Below are 22,274 nucleotides of genomic sequence, written 5' to 3'. Positions count from 1 at the left end.
GCGTTTCCCACTGGCACCGAGTGTTTGTGATGAAAATAAATTACTGCGACCGTCAGCCCTCCTGACCGAGACTTCTGGGAACTTTCCCTCAGAAAACGGCCTCCGTCCCTGCCAGTGAGGGAGTCGGACAGCGTCCTGTTTACTGATGGTGATTATGTAATTATGTAATTTAGCGCGAAAAACTTAACTTCGTCACTTTCCAGGATGTTTGGTGGGTCAGGATCTCAATCACTATGCATTATAACAGCATCTATATGATTATAAACTGTCCATGGGTTTAGATTGACAGGAGGAACACCTGGGAAACACCGACGTCATCAACATGACATGTACCGTCGCACCTCTTTAGGAGCCGCAGTGCCAGCTTTCTGTGTGAATTACACGGCGGTACGGCAGAGATGCTTCGCTCTGTGTGAATCAGCATCGGCGGAGAATTGGCAAACCACCGCACCGGAGATAATGTGAAGACGCTGTGTAAAAAGGGCTAATGTTTCTTCCTGTGTGCGCCTCTTCTATTTGTTTAGTCTCAAGCACAAGACTCTGTGCTTTCCAGTCGCCATCAATGAAGTGGGCAGTCACTGTCATATAAGACTCCATTCAAAGAGATATCCACATATCTGTGGTCAAGCTCAGTGCCTCGTTGTGTCGTATTAACTCTGAAACTTTCCCTTTGAGGCCCTTATATTTTGCGGTTTGTGCATGCATGACTGTCTGGCTGTATATCCAGGTTCCTAAACTTTTAACAAGTTCTTAAAACCTTGGCCCGCCACAACACCAATGGGCCTCATATCCGCACTCTCCAATCCTCTTCTACCATCCAGCTCTTTGCCCCATCTGCCAACCTAACCACCATGGGGTCAAGAGCTTTCAGTCGATCTGCCCCCAGCCTCTGGAACTCTCTCCTACCAGACATTTGCACTTCTGACACTGTCTCCACTTTTAAATCTCACCTGAAAACACACTTATTCCGAGTGGCCTACTCTGTATCAGGCTAATCATACAATCACACTCTTGCCTATTCCCTATTCCACTCTATTGCACTATTCTCACCCCTGAAGCTCAACCCTGCCTAAACTGGCCCGGTTGACTTCCTGTATGGTAGGGACCGCGAAGTCTGAATTCTGTGCCGAGCTCCTGGCACCATGTAATTGCATCTTGTTATTTTTTCATTTTTCCTCATTTGCACTAAATTGTTTGTTTTCTGTTTTTGTTGTAGTGTTGTTGTTATGTGCGGTGTCCGTGAGTGCTTTGAAAGGCGCCTTTAAATAAAATGCATCATTATTATTATTACTAGTGCATTGCCCGTAGGAAATATGTGTTCCTATAGAAAAGTGGGAGGTTAAGAAGCTTTTTCATGGATGGCCAAATGAGGCTGTGTTTGAAGGTGGGACATCAGGGATATTTAGGTTTGTTGTGAAATCCGATATTCCAGGGTATAATTGGCCGTTTTTGACTATTTTTGATTTTGCTATTATATTTCATCCTTGAACCACACAGCAGCCATGTTGAAACTCTCAGGTCAGTCTGATCCTGATCCGCAGAGATATTTGAGGAATACACACACACACACACACACACACACACACACAGACAGACAGACAGCGGTTACTTGCTTTTATAGAGAGATTATTATTATTATTATTATTATTATTACTATTATATGGCATTAAAACTGTCTACCAAAATTAGTGGAAATAAGAATGGACTTTCTTTCTCCAGCCTATTTTCAGTAAAAAGTAGAAAGTTGAGTGACCTAGATTTTATACATTTAAAGAAGCGCTTATCAGTAGTACCTTTTCAGAGCTCTTGACAGTCAGAACAGGCGGCAAGTCGATCCACTGCAAGGGCACACAGGCAGGCAACATCAGACCTTCAACAGAGATAAGGAGAGAGTAGGAGAGAGAAACAGATTAGATTGTGTAATAAAAAAAAGGTTTTTCCTGAAAGTGTGTGTGGGAGGAAACACAAGCTGAGTCCAGACCACGGCCCAGAAATGCTCCTTGGTATTTCCACAGATACTGATTATAATAAATTTAAGAGGCATGTCTCCCAGAGCACCTTACTCTAAGTGCGGACAAAGTAAACAACTGAGTGTCTGTATACTATCGTCATCATTACTGGTGCTTCAGAAATTGCATGTAACTATAAGCAAGATGTCCATGCTGTAACGAAACCAGTGCTTATTACAGTGCTTAAGATGTGATGCATGAAAAAATCATTTGTGCAGGAAGTGAGAGAAGCAGAAATGAAGACTTAAAAAGATAAGTTCTTATAAGCATCTTATCTGAACAGAGATAGGAAACTGGCGGCTTTGCACGCAGGTTTTGTAGGTACATCATGTAAGACACATTTTCTCATGCTTTTCTCAAGTTTGCATGCTTCTGCTTTCAACCCATGAGCTAATCTTTCCTTCAAACAGTTGTGCAAACCCACTTTGCTCAAGGTAGAGTATAATATTGTGAGCATTATGTAAAGAATTTTCCATCCCACAAAGCAAGTTTGATATTAAGGACAACATTGGCATGTAGACTAGACTAGTTTTCTGATATGCTTTGATATCTTTTGCCATGCTTGAAACTTTTTTTACACAAGTCCTACAAGACTGATGTGTATAGATACATAACTCAAGACTCTACAAGAAGGATGAACCTTGTCTAATATAAACAACATTGTCATTTCAGATTTTCTAAATGTGTTTTAACCACAAAGTTTATAAGAAAAACAAGGCAGTGCACACTTTGATGGCTTATGATTGCAAACTATATAGGCAAGTAGTAACGCATTCACATGCTCCTCAGATAGTCACATTTTCTGACTTTGGTGTGTTCATGAGATTAATGTGTAAACAACATAGAGTAGAAGCTGTCACCTAAACCCCTTTAATATAATTGTACCTTTGTCTGCCATGTTTCTGCTTGTATATCAAAACATTTGACAGCTTTCAGAGTTTTTGCTCTGACTTGACTTGACTTCTTTTGAGTCAGGAACTAATTTTTTCAGATTAAACCCAGAGACCCATATTTTTAGTGACTGTTACTGGCTGTCTAGTTAATGTAAATTATACTGTTACAACATAATAAAGTACATTGGGGCAGGTCCACGTGGTTGAAATGATTACTATAAGATGAGGATCATTATCATTCATGACATTACAGATATCACAGAGTGGCAACTATATGCAGAATTTACATATAAAAGCATTTTCTTTTTCATACTGCATTTTAAACAGATGATGGGCACAAAATATACATTGAAACTTTGGCTTACCTACTGTTTTGTTCGAGGGGCCCTAATTTAACCTTTGGTCATCTTAATGTCATAGTTTGGGTTGTCATAGTGTTGAATTGTATTATGTTGTGAGATGTTCTAATTTTCCCACAACATAAAATCTGTATTTTCATATTTTATTCTACAAGGAGCAACTTTGTTCTTTTACAGAATTGTGTTTTTTGGACACCATACAAGAAAAAGCAGAACTATTGTTTTTTAAGAGGAAATTAATATATATAAGAACAAACTTCCTCAATATTCAGAGCAAAGTGGCTTTGCTGCACATTATTTTTAGGTATTTATCTATACCATGCATCTCTCTGTACTTCCTTTTCCATTATAAAGCATTTACATGTAAAAAAAATCAATATCATCTTGTGTTTGGTGGTTTTTTTGTCTTTCTACATTTAAAAGGGTTTCAAGGGGTGAACTACAATCATCCTGTTAACACTTCACAACATTTCTGTGGCAGAGAAGCTATGTCCCAATGACTATAGTGGCACTATTGTGGTCAGAGGTGCAACAAACCACATGTGTAAATGCATACACTATGTTGAAACATGCTCTGTTGAAGAAATAATGCAGCAATATTGCATCAAAAAGTGGTTAAACATTGTCATGCAAGCACTTCTCTTGTAAGAAACTCTGTGAACAAGTGTATGGCTTGGCAGCATTATGCAAGTTTTTAACCATTAATATGTAGCTTGTTAAGTCTTGGTGTTGTTGTTTGCCAGTTAAAGAACAAAAGTGATTGGGAGGTAGCTGGGTCAAGTTAATGTTTGACTTCAATAACAACACAATGTTTAAAAGCTGATCCAGCACTGTCACAAGCTTTACTGCACACAGTAGTTGGTACAGCACCTAGCCTGTGTCACACTGAGCCTAACTGCTTTTTCTGTGAACCACATGATATCTGCCTGTGTATGCAGCCCCGCTCCACAGGTGTGTCAAGCTGTTTTGTTCAGTCTGGTCTGAGAGGCAGATGAGGCCCCTTTAATCATGTCTGAGGATGTTTTTGAGAAAGATGACATCAATCGTAACGTCATTCTGTCATTGCACATGGAGTGATTTATATTTCCACTGAACAGGATGTAGACATCATACAAAAATACAAACGAAATTCAGCAAGCCAGCAACAACTACTTTTGCATTGTCTTCTGGCTTAACCTCATCACCTTTCAATCATATACTAAGCAGGATTTTAATGATAGTTTTGATTCTAAGTCATGTAATGCAGTGTTTGTAATCATTTATTTAATTTTTTTCATATATACAAAATGTAGGTGTAGTACCAACCAGCAACCTTCAGGGCTGAAAAATTAAGCCAGCGCTGAAGTGTCAAACACTAAAGTTCCTCAAATAACCACTTGAGGCTGGCTCCATTAGCGAATCAATCCCCAAAGACCCTCAAGCCCTTTTAAACAGAGATTCCGTCTTATCACACCAACAACGGCTTGCCTTTACGCTGCCTTTCTTTGTTCACACTGAATCAGGCAGCGCAGGCTTAAAGCCACTCCAGTGTGTCGTTTCATACAGCATGCAGGCGTTGCAGAATGAAAAGAGTGATGGTACACGTCATAACATTGAGATCCGTGTTTTTTGTTTTTTTTTTACATATTTCCCCCGGTTTCCACCTCTTATATGTATGTAATATGTATCCACTGACTGTTTATAATTACATAGATGCTGTTAAACTGTGTTAGGACCAACCATGCATTGTGGAAAGTTATGTTTTTTGCTCTAAATTACATCACATAATCGTCATAAGTAAAGTGCGGACCCTGTCTGGAGGGATGCTGGTATTTTCCAGGGGAAAGTTCACTGAAGTTACAGACAGGCAGACTACTATCGCAGGGATTTTTGACTACAACACAATAGTGGAAGGCAACAAAGACATGGTGAGTTACATTTTTTTGCTCTGAATCGCATCACATAATCACCGCCATTCAACTGCGGAAGCCACCTGGTTCTCGCTGCAAGGGACAGACACTGTTTTTGGCCAGAACTGTGGCGAAGAGTCGGTTGGACAGACAGGATGAAATCTATTTATAAATGCGGTATTCGTTTTCCCCTCATGTAAGATACCTGTGCATGGGACATTTCGCTTCTTTCTTTTATGAGTCAAGGATCTGTTAAGATGTCAAACTGTGAACGCCATCAGACTAACACACTCTAACACACTAACAGACTAACACACTCCTTTTCCATTTCCATTCACAAAGACACCATCTTGCCTGTTACTGCCTCTGGTGGCAGATCAGAGGCAGAACAAAACTGTACCCCCATTCCACATCTGTAACTTTCACACAGACAGCGAGGGAGAGTATCAGAGCAAGATTCACACCTTGAAAGGGCAGTGTGAATAGGACTTCAGATTAAAATGTCCAACTTAACGCCAGAAATAAACATGTTTTTAACTAGTACAAACTAAAGTTTTTTTTCATTAATTTCCTCACCCACTATAGCATAGGCTAAATTCCTACATGCCTCATTAATTGAAAGCATATTAAGGTTTAAATTGATGTGGAATTAAGGGCAGGGCCACTGTGAGAGACAGCAAAAATGAGTTGTATAGCTACCTTTTTGCTCATTATTGGATTTGCGCGGAATTAGAGGGAGTCAGGCACTGCAGGTCTGAGCCACCACACTGAGCTGAGCGATATTTCCTCAGACACCTACTGTTGACGTCTTAGAGACTATGTCCAAGTTTAACACAATCTTGCTTTAGAACCCACTAACGGTATGTTTAATTTTTTTGTTTGTTTTCAACAGAATTGTCTCTCTATGGGTAAACATGATTGCTCTATACTGAGAGAACCTTCTTATGTCATTTTCTTAGAGGGACTTTTCCCACACAATTCATCATCTTATCCACACATAAAGCTAGACATGTGCAGGCATGCTGTTTCAAGTGGACAACCACCTGAGGAATTTCACAAGCATTTCGGCTTGGGAGCACCTTGAACTGCCAGTTTTCAGTTACCACATTCTGTGCAATACAGAAATTATATGGCCATGAGGTTTTTTCTTATCACAGTATTATTATCTGCTTAATCAAAGTGCCCTTCCATTGAATTAAGTGTTCTAAGGTGGAAAGTTGACACCAGTTTCTTGCTTACGCCTCAGTCAGAAAAGCCCCTGTGTTTAAACCACACCTCCAGCTGACTATAAATTCTTCCTCTCTGAAGGAACTGTTTAAGCCCTGCACAACAAGGGCTTGCAGCCTCATTGAAACAGGGTGTCTTTTCTTCTCTATTTTCAGCACTTCTTTTCAGCGTATGAAGCGTTTCCAGCACATGTTTTCTCAGCATGTTTTGGCACAACCAGCTGGATTTTGACAGAGCTCCAGAATCACTGTAAGGCTCTCAGAAGGGGACTGTTGAATTTGACGGATCACAGTGAGAAGGGGATTCGCCGCATGAGGAGAAAAGACTCTGCGTAAGAGGCAGCCACAACCGCCTCCTAAACGAAGGATTCAACTGTGTGATGTCTGTCTGGAAACCTGTCTTGACCGACATCCGTCCTTTTCAATTGCTATTCCATGTAATAGGATTTCAACAACTTTGACTGCAACTTCTCCTACACTCCTTCCAAAACGGTTATGAATAGTCAACAAAACATGTCTACAAATTCATCAATTGACGACTGCAACACACCCAGTCATCTGACATATGAAATCCTCTCCTGGGTAATGGTTGTTCAGTTCATGCTGGGTCTGCCTCTCAACCTGTCAGTCCTCTACATCTTCATCTTCAGGTATGATGATATGTGAATTTCTGTCACTGCCTAATTGAACTTTTTTTTTTTAAACTACTCAACTGTAAAATGAATTACAGTAGATTAGAGGGAGGTAGAAGTCAGGATATGTTTCCGGTGAGGGGAACACTTTCAATATGCAATGTATCAAGTAATTCTGATCTGATAACTTGAACTGATAACTGATGTTTGCACAACTCATCAGCTGATGTGGTTAGATGGCGATACCTTTGACCTACTACTACTGGATGAAAAATGTTCTTGGACAGAAAGTCACTTATGCCAATGTTAAAAACACAGTGGTTATTCAAAGTCCATTGTAAATTCAGGATGCTACTCTAAAATGAGAAACATGTAAAGCCATTTTACTTCTCCATATGTACTCTCGTTGAACTCACTGACTCTTTTCACTGAGTGAAAAAACAACAAGAGCTACAGTACGTGTGCCATCCTTAAATAAATGGATAATCAGAAACATGTTAAATGAGGAACATACTGTACTGTTGTGGGTACGAGTATCTCTGAGAATCTCTCAGGAAAAGCTCTCAGCAGGCACACTCCAGCCTGCGTGTTTTCTTGTCTCTCACTACTGTACTGATACAGTACATGAAGAAATCCATTAACAATGAGATACAAAAAACTTAAATATAATCATACACTTCTAAAGTAAAACACCCATCAATTTGTCCAGAGAACTCCCAACCTTTGTCCGGAAGATCCTACTTAAGTAATCCTGTTTTAAACATTAAGCAAAGTGTTCAATGAGTGACTTCAGTAGTTGTTTATGATAAATGTACTAACAGAATCAGCAACATAGGGTTAGTTAATGTCTGCACTTCTGCTTATTCCTGATGCTGAGCAAACAGTACAACACCTGTTTTGTTAACGACTTCCTCTATAGGTTCAAGTTCTGGAAGAATAAAGCCATCTTCCTGTTCAATATTGTGGTTGCTGATTTCTTGCTGGTGGCCTGTCTTCCTGCCAAGGCCTACCACTACCGTCACCACCAGAGGCACAGCCCGAATGATGTGGTGTGTAAGACGATGCTCTTCATGCTGTTTCTCAATCGAGGAGCCAGCATTGCCTTCCTTATCACCCTGTCCATTGATCGCTACTTCAACGTGGTCCATCTTGGAAGGAGGAACTTTGTCAAAATTCTGAAGAAATCTCCTCAGATCTCTATCTTCATCTGGCTTCTTCTGTTGCCCCTCACCATCCCCACTATGGTGAAGACCTTTGAGTGCTGTAACAGCCACGGCCGCAAAGTTGAGACTTATTACCATGATGTAACAGACACCTTCAGAGAGGTATTGTTTTCTGTCCTTCACTTGCATACGATTTGATTTAAAATACTTACCTATTAAAACCATAAAGGCGTCAATTGATTTCATTACAATGACAGCACAAACAACAGCCTTAGTTAAACTCTGTCATCAAAGAGCCATTCCCGCCAAAGCCAACACTTTATATGAACTACAGTTATTTACACATCCTCATTCCTACACACATACACACACACACGTACTTTGAAGTTTTTTTCATTAGCTTCAATGGTTAATCTAATGCTACTAGTTCCCTGACAAAAAGCTTGCCACAGGCAGCATGAGCAAACTTGTCCAGGCATCTGAAACTCTGTATCTTACATGTTTAGTCTAATCGAAATAGTCAATCAACAGAAAATGAATCTGTTATCGTATAAAACATTTTAATAACAAAAGTACCAAAAATCCCCAAGTGTGAAGATCTACTGGTTGTACTACAATTAAAGAAATGTTTTGCAATTTTCTAACATTTTATTCTATCATGGAAGTAGTTAATTTCTTGAGAAAATAGAAGCAGGTTAATCGATAGTTAAACAGAAACTCAGCAAAGTGAAGGGGGAAAGTCAACTAACTCTGTCAACTGTTTGCATGTACATAAAAGTTCATTTTGGTGTACTGGCCATTATCCTCAATGTCACTCTTATTTTCCGTTTTTTATTTTTTATTTTTTAGATTGTCTTCTTCATACAGATCGTCATCCCCTTCATCGTCCTTGTCTACTGCACCGTGCGCATCGTGAACCGACTGAGGAAGAAAACAGTGGGGGAAAAGACCAAACTGAGGAGGGCGGTGTGCGTGGTCCTGTCTGTTGTCGTCGTTTTCTCCATCTGCTTCCTGCCTTGTGCTGTAGCCCGAGCGGTGCTGCTGAGCGTCAGGCTAAAAGAATGGCAGGCGGCAGAGGACATCGTGGTTCAGGTCTACGACAGCCTTATGGTTCTGTCGTACATGGATTGCCTACTGGACCCGCTGGTTTACTGCTTCTGTAACTCGGGGTTTAAAGACGCTTACATTACCAGCTTCTGTCCTGCCGTTCTTCGAGAGAGACTGCTGAAGTATGACTATGGACTCGGAACAACAACAACAACATCAAATACAAACACAACAACATCTGGAAATAAAACCATTATTTTGCCGATAGTAGAGAAATGATGCTCGTTTCTCTTAATTGTAACCATAGTAACTATCTCCAAAGAAGTACAGGTTATCTATTTAGCATAATGCAACACAGATATGTAGTAAAGTATAACCACTTGTCCACCCACACAGAAGTTTTCAGTTTATGTGGCAGATTAGATGGACTCCTTGGAAATGTTGGGTCAAGCAGCACTGAGAAATGACATTTACTCAAAGGTTCACCACATCAGATACAATGATGGCACCTGATATCAGAATTCCACCTTATAGTTTATCACCTGTGGACATCACCATCAATTGTGGTTAAACCATCATCCATTTTTAAGTAGAGCCTAAATATAAAAAAGTTAGGACTACATGTAAAACATAGATAAAACAGAATGTTGTATACTCGATTGAAAATAGGATGAAAGACAATTTAGTTTTACTACATCAACTTCATTAAATTACTGTAAATAAATGTTAATTCTTAATTTGATGGCAGCACCATGTTTCAAACAAGTTGGGACAGGGGCAACAAAAGACACAAACTTGTGGAATGATCCAAAAACACCTATTTGGAACATTCCACAGGTAAACAGATTCATTGGTAACAGGAAAACAGTATCGTGATTGGCAGGCCCACATGGAATGTGCGACAAGTAGAGTTGCTGCTTGTAAGACTCAGAACAGTAACACATCTCCATCCCCTTGTGCATGTGTGGGACAGTCATGTGTCACACAGTTAGCATTTAGATTACAATTTTGTGGGGGACAATATGTCAAAAATAAGATTTACTGCTGACAAACTAAGAACTAAATATTTATTGCAACCAGCTTGAGATGATTTTAAGTTGACTTCATGTATTATGTTATAATTTTTGCTCTAAAACAATCGTTGTTATATTACATGATCGTTGTCTATCACAGTACAGGTAAAAAAAACATTCCACTGAACTCAGGGGGCAGTCTTTGATCAGTCATTATTGAATGCGGCCATGTTCACCACTTTGTGACACATGGGCTCAGGAGCACTTTAATTATATGCTTGTTGGTTTGTCTTAGTAATGATTGCATTATGTTTTTATTTACGTTTTACACAGTATCCCAACCTTTTGGGAGTCTAGGTTGTAAAGTAATAATACTGAAAATGTTCAAATTATTTTATTTAAATACAGTTTTTTATTTCTCACAAACCATGCCAGCAAGGGTCCAACTGCAATATTTCTCATTATAATCCATATGAAATCCATACTCAATACCGTGCCAACAAAACCTCTATGCTGAAGATCACTGCTTTCAGTTACTCACTGGCCCACACATGTTACTCACCAAAAATAGGTGCAACAAAAAAAAAGAGTCAGGGAGGTGTCAGTCTGTACATGTACATACAGACCTGTGAACAGGGTTGTTCAGCCAAAAATAACTGCAAACACCAGTGTGGGAATAAAGGCCCGGGCATTTAAGTGGATTAACAGAGCTTACTCATATGGCTTCATATTATGTATCTGCTGCCTGATCTAATGTAAAATTCATTATGCAAAATAATTTAGAAGGCTATAAGACAAAGTGTAATATGTAAATGTATGTTTAAGATGCATGTTTAAATAGTATATTTTATATATATATATTTTTTTATATTATCATTTTCTTTTTCGTTTATTGGAATTATTTCAAACCAGGTGTTTAAGAGATGATAGATTGCATTTTACTGAATATTAAGAGTCCTTAAATATCTAAAAAGGTACTCAGCAATATAGTATAGGAAACCCAACACACCTTATAGAAGCTTGTAAGAAGGTGCTGTACAGTACAGTTATCCTTACAATGTTTGCATAGCTGTCATTCATCACTCGGGAAACTGAATATCTGTGTTCATCATCAGTACCTCAGACCAGTTGTACCTGTTCTTATTGTGGTTTCACTTGGTGGAACAAATTGTGAACGGATCTGTACATTTACATTTCACTATCTCATTGCTCGTAGAGGGTAAAGGAATTAATTTTTTTCTGTGGTTGCATTTACACTTCCCATCCTCGTTTATAATAAGTGCAAACTGTTTTCAAGCGGTAAAAGATGATGTTCAGCAACCACTACCTAAATGTCAAACCCAAGTGGACGACAGCAACCTGAAAGGATGTTTGAAACTTTCCTCGTTCATACTGTATACAATTTTGTGATGTTGCTTAATAAAATTTAATCATTTGTATAAATGAAGATACTGACTGAGGATCTCTGTGTATTGCTTCCGTAAATACACAGAATGCAGGTGATACAGCTGAGAGTCTGCAAGGTAAACAGCTAAACATTAACAGTGATGTACTGCACCAGCATGCAAAGCTTTTTGAAACCACATTCCTGTTTTATTTAAGGTGTAACATTATCCAAAACAAACACCACATCCCTGCTGTACCGTCCTACACTGTTGACTTTGTACATCGGCCTCTTCAGGCTCCGTTTTCCATCCCTTTGCAGGAAGGTACTACAGTTTGTTCAGGTTGTGTATGTAATGTAATCAGCTGTTATCAGTCAAATACAGCAAACTGAAACAACATATTCTCACATATTGTTGTCATACTGTGTCTCACTGAGACCCTGTGTTTAGACACATAAGCCTCTCATTTTGAGAGGTCCGGCCAGGCTGCATTGGTGTTGCAACTGGTGAGCTGGTGTGGCAGTCAAGTCAAGGCTAGCAGGAATATCCCAGCAACAACAAAGTCAAACATAAACATAAACATAAAAATACTTTGTACATCAGTGTTTTTGTTACAGCCTTCGTGCAGATTGGCTTGATGCCCTGTCTGCATTTTTAAAGCCTGTAATGGCTTAATGTCTCACCCACAGACTAAGAGCAGTTTTAAGAAATTCAGCTCGGGTGATATGTGTTGAGTTGGAACACAAATTAAGGGGCAAAGAGACAGAGAGACAATCTTGATGATCGGTATCTCCTAAACTGAATCTGCTCTGTGATGCTGAGGTTCAAGTTTGTTGAGAAAATCTTTATTCCAAGCTGAAAAACTGATTTTTGCAGACAGTGTAGTAAGAGCAGTAGGCCAGGATGTTGGCACTAAACCATTTGATGTATTAAGATTATTATTGATGATTCATTTACAGCAGATACCAATGTTGCATAAAGTGCTTCTCTGGATTTATTCATCTATTTATTTACTGTTGTGTCCTGATATATAGAGTATATTACAGGCTAAATTGTAAACTAGGGATTGGTAATCTGATGACTTTAGATCGTGATTGAAGTTCAAGGCAGGGCAACTTTTCAGTTGAATCGCAGAGATTGGTATACTTTATGTGCACTGACTTGTGTCTCCAAACCTCCTTGACTAACATGTGCTATATGAACAAAAGCTTATCCGAAACGATGCTCATGCTGATCGGACAAATTACTTCATGTGGCTCTTCCTTGGGTGAGGTATTGACAATAATGCAAGTGAATTATATCCAGCAGTATAACGTATGAGAAGCTGTTAACTGTTAATGCAATATTGTCATTTAATGTTGCAAATTGAGAACATTTGTTGGCTATTTCAAGACTGGCTGTGGTCTGCAGGGTGTTTCAAAATGGAGAGGAAAAAAGATTGCAATTTAGATAGTATACAGATTTGGATATTACTTTTTTGGCCAAATCACCAACCCATATTTCAAACAGCAAACAGCTGTTGAGCATATCTGAGAAACCACGCCACCATCAGTACTTGAAGCTCTAATTAAGTACAGAGCAGAGACAGGGCAAAACCTGAAGGTCTCCTTACTAAATCCCCTGCACTGTTTGTGTTGACATCAGCCTGACAACAGACAATTGGTAACAAGATAACCAGAGTCATCCTGAGTCAAGACAGTCCAGTAAACTGGGACTCTCTCCACATCACAGTACTAGTGTGACTCAAGCCGACTAATAACCCTGTTCATTCAATGTCTTTTTTAAATGAAGTACTTCAAGAAGCATTTCTAGTATGAGAAGTGCTATACATATTTTATACATATTTATTAGTATTAATGTGTAAAGTGATTCTCTACATTACTTTGACTTTACTTTGACTTAATATAACCTTGTTGTGTAGACATTTCACATATCATGCAGCCCTTACTGAGCCCACTTACAACAAGTAACCACTGCCCACACGTGACACTGCAGCTAATGAGGAAATGTATGTTTTTCATACAGCCCACAACAGTTTGTGTGTGTGGTTTAACACTGACCTCTTCCTAGTAGAGTCATCAGTTTACTCTGCTCCTGCAGAACCTTTTGGATCAGCTCAATCTGCTGCTGAGCCACTTCATATGGGTCATCCGGAGCCTGCCAACAGACAAAGTCTAAGAACTTGACCAATAAAATAACAGGACATGTTGTAATGACTAGTTTCAGATGCTTTACAGGAGAAAAGATAATCTGATATTCTACTGCTGCCTGGTGGTAAAAAGAGGAACTGAGCTACAGGCAGACATGCATGAAACAGTGCTGAATAAAACAAGTCTTTACATCACTTCTAAATACGAAAATCCAGCCTTTAAATTAAACGTTTTCCTGTTTTAAAGCTCCATTGTTTCTGTACCACAAATGTTGAGAGCAAAAATATTGATGACTTTTCCTTCCTACTTACCTGTTGCACAGTCTGATGAACAGTCTTTACAGCTTCAGCACCCTGGTTGGCAGCAGCTGGCTGGTACTGTCCAACAGGGAATGGGTCCAATCTTTCCCCTTGGCGCTCCACCGCGCTGACTCCAGAAGTGGCCGTCAGAGGTGCAGGAGACTGAACTGACTGGTTTGAGTCCATACATGTCCTCTGGTATGCTTTCTCCATGGGTGTTTCAGCAGACATCGCTGGACGGTACTCACTCAAGCTTGTATGCAACTCCCCAATATCAAGATACCGAGATAGCCACAGTCCTCTCCTCTTCTAGCTAGCTTTTTATTAGACTTTTTTTTTTTTATCACGTAGGATAGTTTCTTTGGTCTTTTTGGAAAACTGAAGAAAAAAATGCAAACACTCACAAAGTATTGCACTATTCTAAAGTTCAAGCATTTTGTGTCTCACGGATTCAACATTCTTCATTAACATGAGAATATGTTTGCTAGTGACAGCTAATTGGCTATTTGAGTCATGCCTGTGATAGCTAACCGCTAACCTAGCATACACCTGTTTTGTGAAGATAGAAATAATTGTAAACCTCCAGTTTATTCAATAAAACTCCCAACCATTTAAAAGGCATTTCTTAATATCTGTGACATTTGCTAAAAAGGAAATAATTGAGCTAAATGGCTTGTGCCTGTGCTATACTTAACACTAGCTCCTTGATCCCTAATGATGGCACTTGACTGCCAAAGCTAACAGCTAACATAGCATAGACAAGTTATTTAAAAATCAATGTTAATTTAAACCTACTAGTTATTAAACCACACTCAGCTCAGTTTAAAAGACATTTCCAATTTCTCATATAGGTACTGACAGACAAGAATAGACATATCAGGTGTACAGCATTTCTTTTTAATTAGCTACATTTGGAGCTGCAATAATCTTCAACGAACTAAGATGGCTGCCACAAAATTCTTCTTCATGCTCTTGTTAAAGAATGAACCACAACTCTCCTCCCTTTTTTGTACTGAACATGGTTAAGTGTTTACATGAACTTATTATTATTATTATTATTAACCTATAAACACGTTATGTAAAACTGAATATTGAGGTTATAATTTCGTGAAAGTGACATTTGGTTAGGTTGGATGGGAATGCGTGACACATGTTTAGCTGATGATGTTCACTTAGCTTGCTTCTCTGGTGCTGAAAAGAATAAATGGGTGGCAGCTGAAGGTGGTAAAAGTTAAATACTGATAAACCCACAGAATATATTTGTTCTAGATGAATACAAGAGTCTGAAAATGTCACCAGGGCATTAAAGTTACAGTAAAAGTCAATGGTTCACTAAAGTTAGACATGTTTTCAAAGATTGGCTTTTAGGATAACTCTCTCTCAAAAAGACGGGCTTTGTGACTTGAATATATTACTGTTAGTCATTTATTCAATAGTCTGACATGAAAAAATAAATAAATAAATATATTTTATATAGATAACTATATAAGTACAGCAGCAGTACAAACCATCTTTCAAAACTCAGCCTCGACTGAAGGCCAAATTCCATTTAAAATCTATATATTTCAGGCTATTGTTTAAATTAAGGCAGTTTAGCTAACTTTCAACTGACATTTTCAAATGAATGAATAATCTCACCCTTCAAAAGAGGTGGGATCTCAAGAAGCAGTGTCGGATAATAAACTCTGTTAGTGCTGGTTATATTTTATCAAACATTAGTAAGATTTACCTCTGGACTTCGGTCAAGCTGAGGAGGCGCGTAACCGTTGAGGGGAAGTTTACTGTTGCTATAGTTACTGAGCGTCATCACCGACACAACACGTGTTTCTCGTCACAGTTGAACAACTTGACGCTTAAACGCGGACAGAAAACGTTGCCTGGCAGCAGAGACTCACCTTGTGTTGGAGTGATGTAACTGCAGGCACTGAAACGTCACGACACCTGCGGTCATTTGGACCTGCAGCAGGTAGCGAAAAGACGATACGACAGTAACTTCCGGTAAGACCCTTCAAAATAAATCACCAGTCAACTTGTAGATATTGTACTGTTGCATATTTCACCTCGGTATAATGCATATCATTGAAATTTTCTGAGATTTAGTATTTGTGGGGGGGTGGTTGTAAGTCCTCTGTTTGTGTTTTCTGTTTCACCCAAAAAGTCTTTAAAATGAAAGAAATATATATATATATATATCATAAAATAAATATATGACAAATAGTCCTCTATCACTGATGACTCAGCCAGGAGGAAAAGGAGGATAGATTGAGTCATTGAATGGAATAATGAAGAAGGCTGTGGGCCAGAGGTATGATTTGGCCCTGCAGATTTTCTTCACACATTTCTTTTTAAACCATTTTAAAAGGCGAAATGCACTTCAAATATGTATAATCCCTTATTATTAATCATTTTCACTCGTTGCATAAGGTCAATCCATAAAGAAAAAACTTGGGATCCCGGTATAATACGATACAGAAGGTGTTTGCTTTTGGCCCATGACACACCATTAAAGATGAATAGAGTACAATCCACACTGATGCATTAGTAGTATATAGTTCTCATGACATCTGAACTGTTTTACCTCGGTGTCTGTTACCTCAGGTTGGCTGGAGACGTGCTCAAACCACATGATGGCAGCACAATCATGTGTTTTGACAAGGGACAGATTTAAAAGGCGGCCTAGAGATGGCAGTTACATAGGGAGCAAATAGGGGTGTTCTATATGAGATTTGAACATTCATAGTTGATGCCTTTGTTTCTAATGAAAATGTGTGTCTCGTTGGACTGAACATCACATTCAGAGTCACTATTGGCTGCAGGCCATGCGCTGCCAAGGACTGGAAATGTTATGAAAATGTCTACACTCAATACCTGAGTGTTGGCACAAACACCTAAACAGTATAGTGATTAATCACACTGATGAAGCCTGAACCAACACATTTTTTCTACAAAAGCCGTCTTATCATTAATCCAAAGCGGCAACACTTATTCAAAGACACCGTGGTCTCAGAATCTCCAACAGAAAGCAACATTTGTTAAGAGTAATTGTGCGAAACCTCCTATGAAATTAATCTCTACAAGCACACATGAGCATCGCATCCTGGGTGTATGATCATTCGTCACATCCTGCAGATCATCGTCTGAATATTGTCCAATAATTACACCGAGAGTGTCAAGTCATTTCTCAGAATAATGAAAAACACTTCAGAGTTTAAAAGACAAAACCTTCTCAGACGTTTATTCAAAACAATCACAGGGCTCTCTGAGTTGTTAATCGTTTCGTACACAACCAACAATCCCTGACAGAGGAAAGGATTGTTTTCTCTGTATGGGGGTCACACTGATGTATTTTAGCCAATATTGGCCTTTTATTACAAATGGGATCCAGTCCAGCTGGTGTCATCCTCGTTCAATATGATGGATATTCTGTATACTGCAAGTTTATCTGACCACATAATTATTATAGAACTGATCAGTGCAACTGAAGGATGTTATATTCTGTTACCAAACAACACATTGGCAAGATTAAAGGTGCAAATCTGCAAATTAAATTAAAAAAATAAAAATAAAATGGGACCATGTTAAATACATTTATTATTTGCACAAAATCTCAGCCTTCATCTGCTTCATTCCAAAAATAGTGGTCAGATTTTGGTTTTGAAAAGCCGGTGGAGCCGCGGTGCTGCAGCCTGCATCGTGGAGACGCTCCAACGCAGCACCGATCCAACATGGCGCTCTGCCATTTCCAAAGAGACTGATCTCTTCCCTCTCTTGGTTTTTTTCAACCGTGTGATGGTGATGCCAAGCTTTGGAGGGCCTGGCACCGAACACACTCTCCTCCTCCTGGTGTGTGTTTGTGTGCGTGTGCGTGTGCGCGTGTGTGCGTGTGTGCGTGTGTGTGTGTTTGCATGCTGTACCATCAAAACACACATACACTGTACAAACACACATTAACAGCGATGACAGATGAGTCACGGACTGGAACATTACTTCAGGCGAAGATCAGAGGAAGGAGGTCATCCAAACCCCCCCCACACCCGAAACACAACACACACAGACACACAAACAAACACACACACACACGCCACAAAAGAGCAAACACAAATGCGTGAATATTTTAAATGAAAAAAATCTCCAGTTCACCTCGTCTGCTGCAAATCCAGAAAGAGGAAATAATAGCATTCAGCCTGCTCAGGTAGCAAAGACAGAATCTTGTGATGATTCCGACATTAAATTGACTTTGTGATTGCAGAATTCATAATTTATTGAACACAACTGTAAAGCTCCATGCCGCCATTTGCTCCACCTACTGCAGGGTGAGAGTTGTTCTAACATAGGCTACCGTATTAACTGATCTGGGAGCCAACAAGCCAGTCTCAGGGTAATATTTCTAAATTCTCTTTCAAATTTGATATTCATGGTGCAATGTGTAGATTTGGGGCGCATTCATGAGCGACCTCCGGCACAAACTTGCCAGTTTGCGAATCCAAAAAACTGTTGGAATATAGAAAGACGAAGTGGTGGATCAGCATGGGAAGTATGGTGGTGAACGGAGAAAGACAATCATCCCTTTTTGAATTGTGCCTTTGATGTCTGTCAATTTTCAGGATCTTTATTTTTAAACTCAGGAAAGTCAGTTTTTCTTAAAACTATCAAGTATAAGACTGTGAAAATACGTATTTATAAAGACTACAAACCCATCAGTCGCACGAGTGTCGCTAACCACAACCCGCAACTGAAACCTAATTTTAGCTAGCTCACAAAACAACTGACAATCTCTCCTTCCACACAACTGCAGTGGTCAGAATCTATCCTTTTTTAATGCATCTTCTGGGCTGAGGTGGCGGCCATGTTGTTGTTGGCAGTGGCGTACACATGAGTGAGACGGTGAAGTTTACTGAACGGTGTTTCATCATTTTTATGATCAACTCTGACTTGCAAAATGATCTTTTGAACCGACGAACACATGTAATTGAGGGTGCCATAAAAAGTAAAATAAAAAAACACGTCTCTCTCCATTGACACCATACACATTTTTTTCCTGAAAATGAGGTCCCATGGGGCACAGCGGAAGTCTTGTTAACACCTGACTTTTGGAGCATCTGAGCGCAGAGAGCAATCACAGGTTTTAAGAACAGTTGAAATGGCAGTCCCAGTTAAATGTAGACTGTGCGCGAAATAACGGAAACAATTTAAAACACGTGAGCATAGAAGAGCAAAGTGAGGTTAGCTAAGAAGCCTGCGAGGCATATCGTTATGATATACATCTCAAACATAACCTCCTTGTCAGAGGTAAAAACCCTTAGAAAAGACACTGTTTGATTTCAGAAGCTTTTATTGTGTTCTATTCCTCTACAGACATTTAAACAGCAAACTGCATCAATACTAAAGCAAGTCCCTCTTAAATAATCTTCTCTTATGAAGCAACCTGAACCATAACATCAGCCGTCACAGAGCTAAAACTCACATTTTGCTCAGATTGCATGAAAGTATGAACTTAGTGAAACATCTGTTGGCGCCAAATTGAATTCCTTCTCAAATGAGACTGTGTAGGAGTTTTACTAGATTTCACTCTGCTCATTCTACACATCCCTCTTACAGGTTGAATTAGATTATATACCGAGGGGGGGCATCTTGTGTGAAGCCTCTCACAAAAGTGACATGTTGCATCACATTTTGAGGCAGCGGTATGATTACTGTTAGCAAAGAGCTGAGATGACTGACAGCCTTTATCGGTTTCTTATTGACAGTCACATTCTTTTCATAGATATGTCAGCTGGATATGTGAGATAAATGCATTCAAATCTTATGTTTATATATTTGACATATGAAATTTGAATTTGAAAGCGTTTTGAAACTTAAAAATCAACCCATCATTGTATCCGTATTAAACAGACCTGAGATGGTTCTTGTCTATCACAGGCTATCAGGACTTCTTCTTGACTTCTATTGGACAGGAGACTCCTGTCCCTCTCAGACCGCAGTATCCATCAGGGTTTTTACTCAGGTACTGCTGGTGGTAATCCTCGGCGTAGTAGAACGTCTTGTCTCCGGCAATTTCTGTTGTGATCGGTCCAAAGCCGTTGTCCGTCAGTTCCTGAAAGAAGCAACGACAAAGACACAAAATGTATGGATCTAGGACTGGGTGAAAACAAAGGATTTGTGGTTGAAACCTGTAAAAATAAATTAAAGAATGATGAAAAATATTAAAGGGGACCTATTATGTTTTTTTGCCTTTCCTTCACTGTGTTATACTGTACAGGTTCTTGTGCATGTAAACAATGTCGGAAGTCAAAAAAGGTCAAAGTCCACACCAACAGAAGCTCCTCTCTCCCACAGAAAACACTGTTCCTTTAATGCCTCATCAGTAATCCCGGTGTCAATTTCTATCCTCGTGGTGACCCCAAATAAAATGATGAACCTGAAAAAGAACATGATATATCTCCTTTAAAGCCTTCAGTGATCTCTGCGGGGGTCGGTCTTTGCAGCAACAACACAGGGCACAGAGGGACTACGGCGGGGTAAACAGAAAAAGAACAGAGTGCGTGATGGGAAATTAAATTCTATTTAATCTCTAAAATGTTCAAAGCCTGTAAATTCTCATGCTTCCTATTAAAATGCCCCTAAAGCTTGGATTTTTAGGGAAAACAAATGCAGATATCCTTTTTTTTCTGCTTCAATTACTGTCATTTTCATTTACTTGTTTATGTTTGTATTAGAGTCGACCGATATGTCGGCTGGTCGATATTATCAGCCGAAATTGACCAACCACAGATATATCGGTATCATTTGTAAGTTGGCCGATAGCGGAGTAAGTTGCTGCCTCTGTTACATACGCAGCTTTGTTTTAAGTGTATGATAACCACATTTGAGGGATCATTAAAAAATGTGTGTTTTGCATATATTCTGTGAATAAAAAAATAAAGGTGGATACATCAATATGTTTTTTCACTCCTTAAAATCGGCGTTGGCTCGAAACATCTCGCATCCAGCGTTATTTATCTGTATTCAAGTGACTTCGCCATTAGAGTAATTTGAATTTCCACTGAGCAAATCTCGCCAAGGCCTCGCACTGCGGAGGACTTATTAGCATCTCAGAAAAAAAGAGGAAATGTGTCATGTGTTTATGCAAAAGACATGAGTAGCTCCAGGTACTGATACGGAAGAAAACAGAGAAAAAACACACACATATTGTACACACAGACACACAGACACACACACACACACACACACACACACTCACACATTCACGGTGGAATCAGTTGGTGATGACACTTTCTCCTCCTCATGATAAAAATTACTCAACCAGATGGCGTGTGGGTAAATTAAAAGACAAAGAGACACATGAAAAGACACACACACACACACACACACACACACACACACACACTTATGAATGTGTAACGAGGGGGGCTGCTGTGGTTTTTTTAGCATGTGTGCACGCATGTTTACAGCAAAGCCTCTCATTTGATCATATCACGGAGGATGGGGGAGCCAAATTGGGTCGACGTCTACATGTTAGGCCTTTTATCTAAAAAGCTGCTGTTCTTCCTCCCGACATGGCAGCTACTAAAACCCTCTATGCTCTGAGAGGGAAACAATCCCAAAGCTTCTGACATGGCTACATTAAATGTTTCTGGTGAGGCAAAAAAAAACAGCAAGCCCTCCGCAAAGCCAGACATGATAATTCATATATCCAGGTGGTGAAGTTAGTGTCAATACTGTCCCATGTTTGTATCTGGTTAAAGTTTCATGGGGATGCTTCATTTACGGTCTGAGTGTACAGGTTAAATATTTAATAACTGGATGCCCCATTTAATTTTGAGTGTGCAAGTGCAAAAACTATCACGTACTGTAATTTATATCTTAATTGTACGTTCCATACCCTGTGATTATGTAGCTGCGACAGATTTTTTTTAATTAGCAAAATTCCTGATCTAATAGAATCACAAAATAGACCCTAAAACATCTCCTTCATCCTCAGATTCTGCAAACGACCGAAGCATGGCGGCGTCATCGTGATGCTTAAAGATCACGATAAAAGGAGCAAATGATACGAGCAATTATTTAATATTAATTGGTCAAGAAAAAACATATCTTGTATCTTATTTTTCATACTACGGACCAAATATTGATGTGACACTTTGGTTGTATTGAATGTTTTTAGACACACATTCAATACAATCCACAGGGGCCAGGATCAACAAACATA

General features: G+C 39.3%; 3 protein-coding genes across 11 annotated transcripts in view; 1 reads left to right on the top strand and 2 right to left on the bottom strand.

Moving 5' to 3' along the window:
- The window catches only part of LOC115573892 (uncharacterized), a 60,437-nt gene extending 44,436 nt beyond the window's left edge, over window positions 1–16,001 (bottom strand). For 2 of the 7 annotated variants that reach the window (XR_003982370.1, XM_030404959.1), the window contains exons 1-3: window positions 14,078–15,985; window positions 13,677–13,773; window positions 1,794–1,870 (exon numbers count right to left, since the gene is read on the bottom strand). Coding sequence is in view for 6 of the 7 variants with exons in the window: in XM_030404959.1 (XP_030260819.1) it covers window positions 1,794–1,870; window positions 13,677–13,773; window positions 14,078–14,296 (393 nt within the window). In the remaining variant the exon portion in view is untranslated. Of the gene's footprint in view, window positions 1–1,793; window positions 1,871–13,676; window positions 13,774–14,077 lie in introns of all 7 variants that reach the window. The other 5 variants (XM_030404965.1, XM_030404961.1, XM_030404964.1 and 2 more) reach the window with 5 other exon arrangements.
- Window positions 6,484–11,691, top strand: LOC115573894 (12-(S)-hydroxy-5,8,10,14-eicosatetraenoic acid receptor-like). Its single transcript, XM_030404968.1, has 3 exons — window positions 6,484–7,026; window positions 7,928–8,333; window positions 9,021–11,691. Exons 1-3 carry the CDS (start codon window positions 6,872–6,874, stop codon window positions 9,495–9,497), a joined length of 1,038 nt encoding a protein of 345 aa, XP_030260828.1. The 5' UTR covers window positions 6,484–6,871; the 3' UTR covers window positions 9,498–11,691.
- Window positions 16,002–19,379: 3,378 nt separating the features above from the next.
- The window catches only part of msraa (methionine sulfoxide reductase Aa), a 39,316-nt gene continuing 36,421 nt past the window's right edge, over window positions 19,380–22,274 (bottom strand). For all 3 annotated transcript variants that reach the window (XM_030404972.1, XM_030404971.1, XM_030404973.1), the window contains exon 6: window positions 19,380–20,159. In XM_030404972.1, the coding sequence (XP_030260832.1) occupies window positions 19,989–20,159 (171 nt within the window). In that variant the 3' untranslated portion in view covers window positions 19,380–19,988. The remainder of the gene's footprint in view (window positions 20,160–22,274) is intronic.

The sequence above is a fragment of the Sparus aurata genome, chromosome 22 (genome assembly GCF_900880675.1).
Source record: "Sparus aurata chromosome 22, fSpaAur1.1, whole genome shotgun sequence".
Lineage (NCBI taxonomy): Eukaryota > Metazoa > Chordata > Actinopteri > Spariformes > Sparidae > Sparus > Sparus aurata.
Note: the sequence above shows the minus strand (reverse complement) of the source record. Positions and strands in the feature narration are given on the sequence as shown.

Excerpts from the sequence above, each read along its gene's own strand:
- LOC115573894 (XM_030404968.1), top strand. The coding sequence starts at position 6,872 with ATGAATAGTCAACAAAACATGTCTACAAATTCATCAATTGACGACTGC. Across the intron at positions 7,027-7,927 it reads CTCTACATCTTCATCTTCAG|GTTCAAGTTCTGGAAGAATA; the intron begins GTATGATGATAT and ends CTTCCTCTATAG. Across the intron at positions 8,334-9,020 it reads TAACAGACACCTTCAGAGAG|ATTGTCTTCTTCATACAGAT; the intron begins GTATTGTTTTCT and ends TTTATTTTTTAG.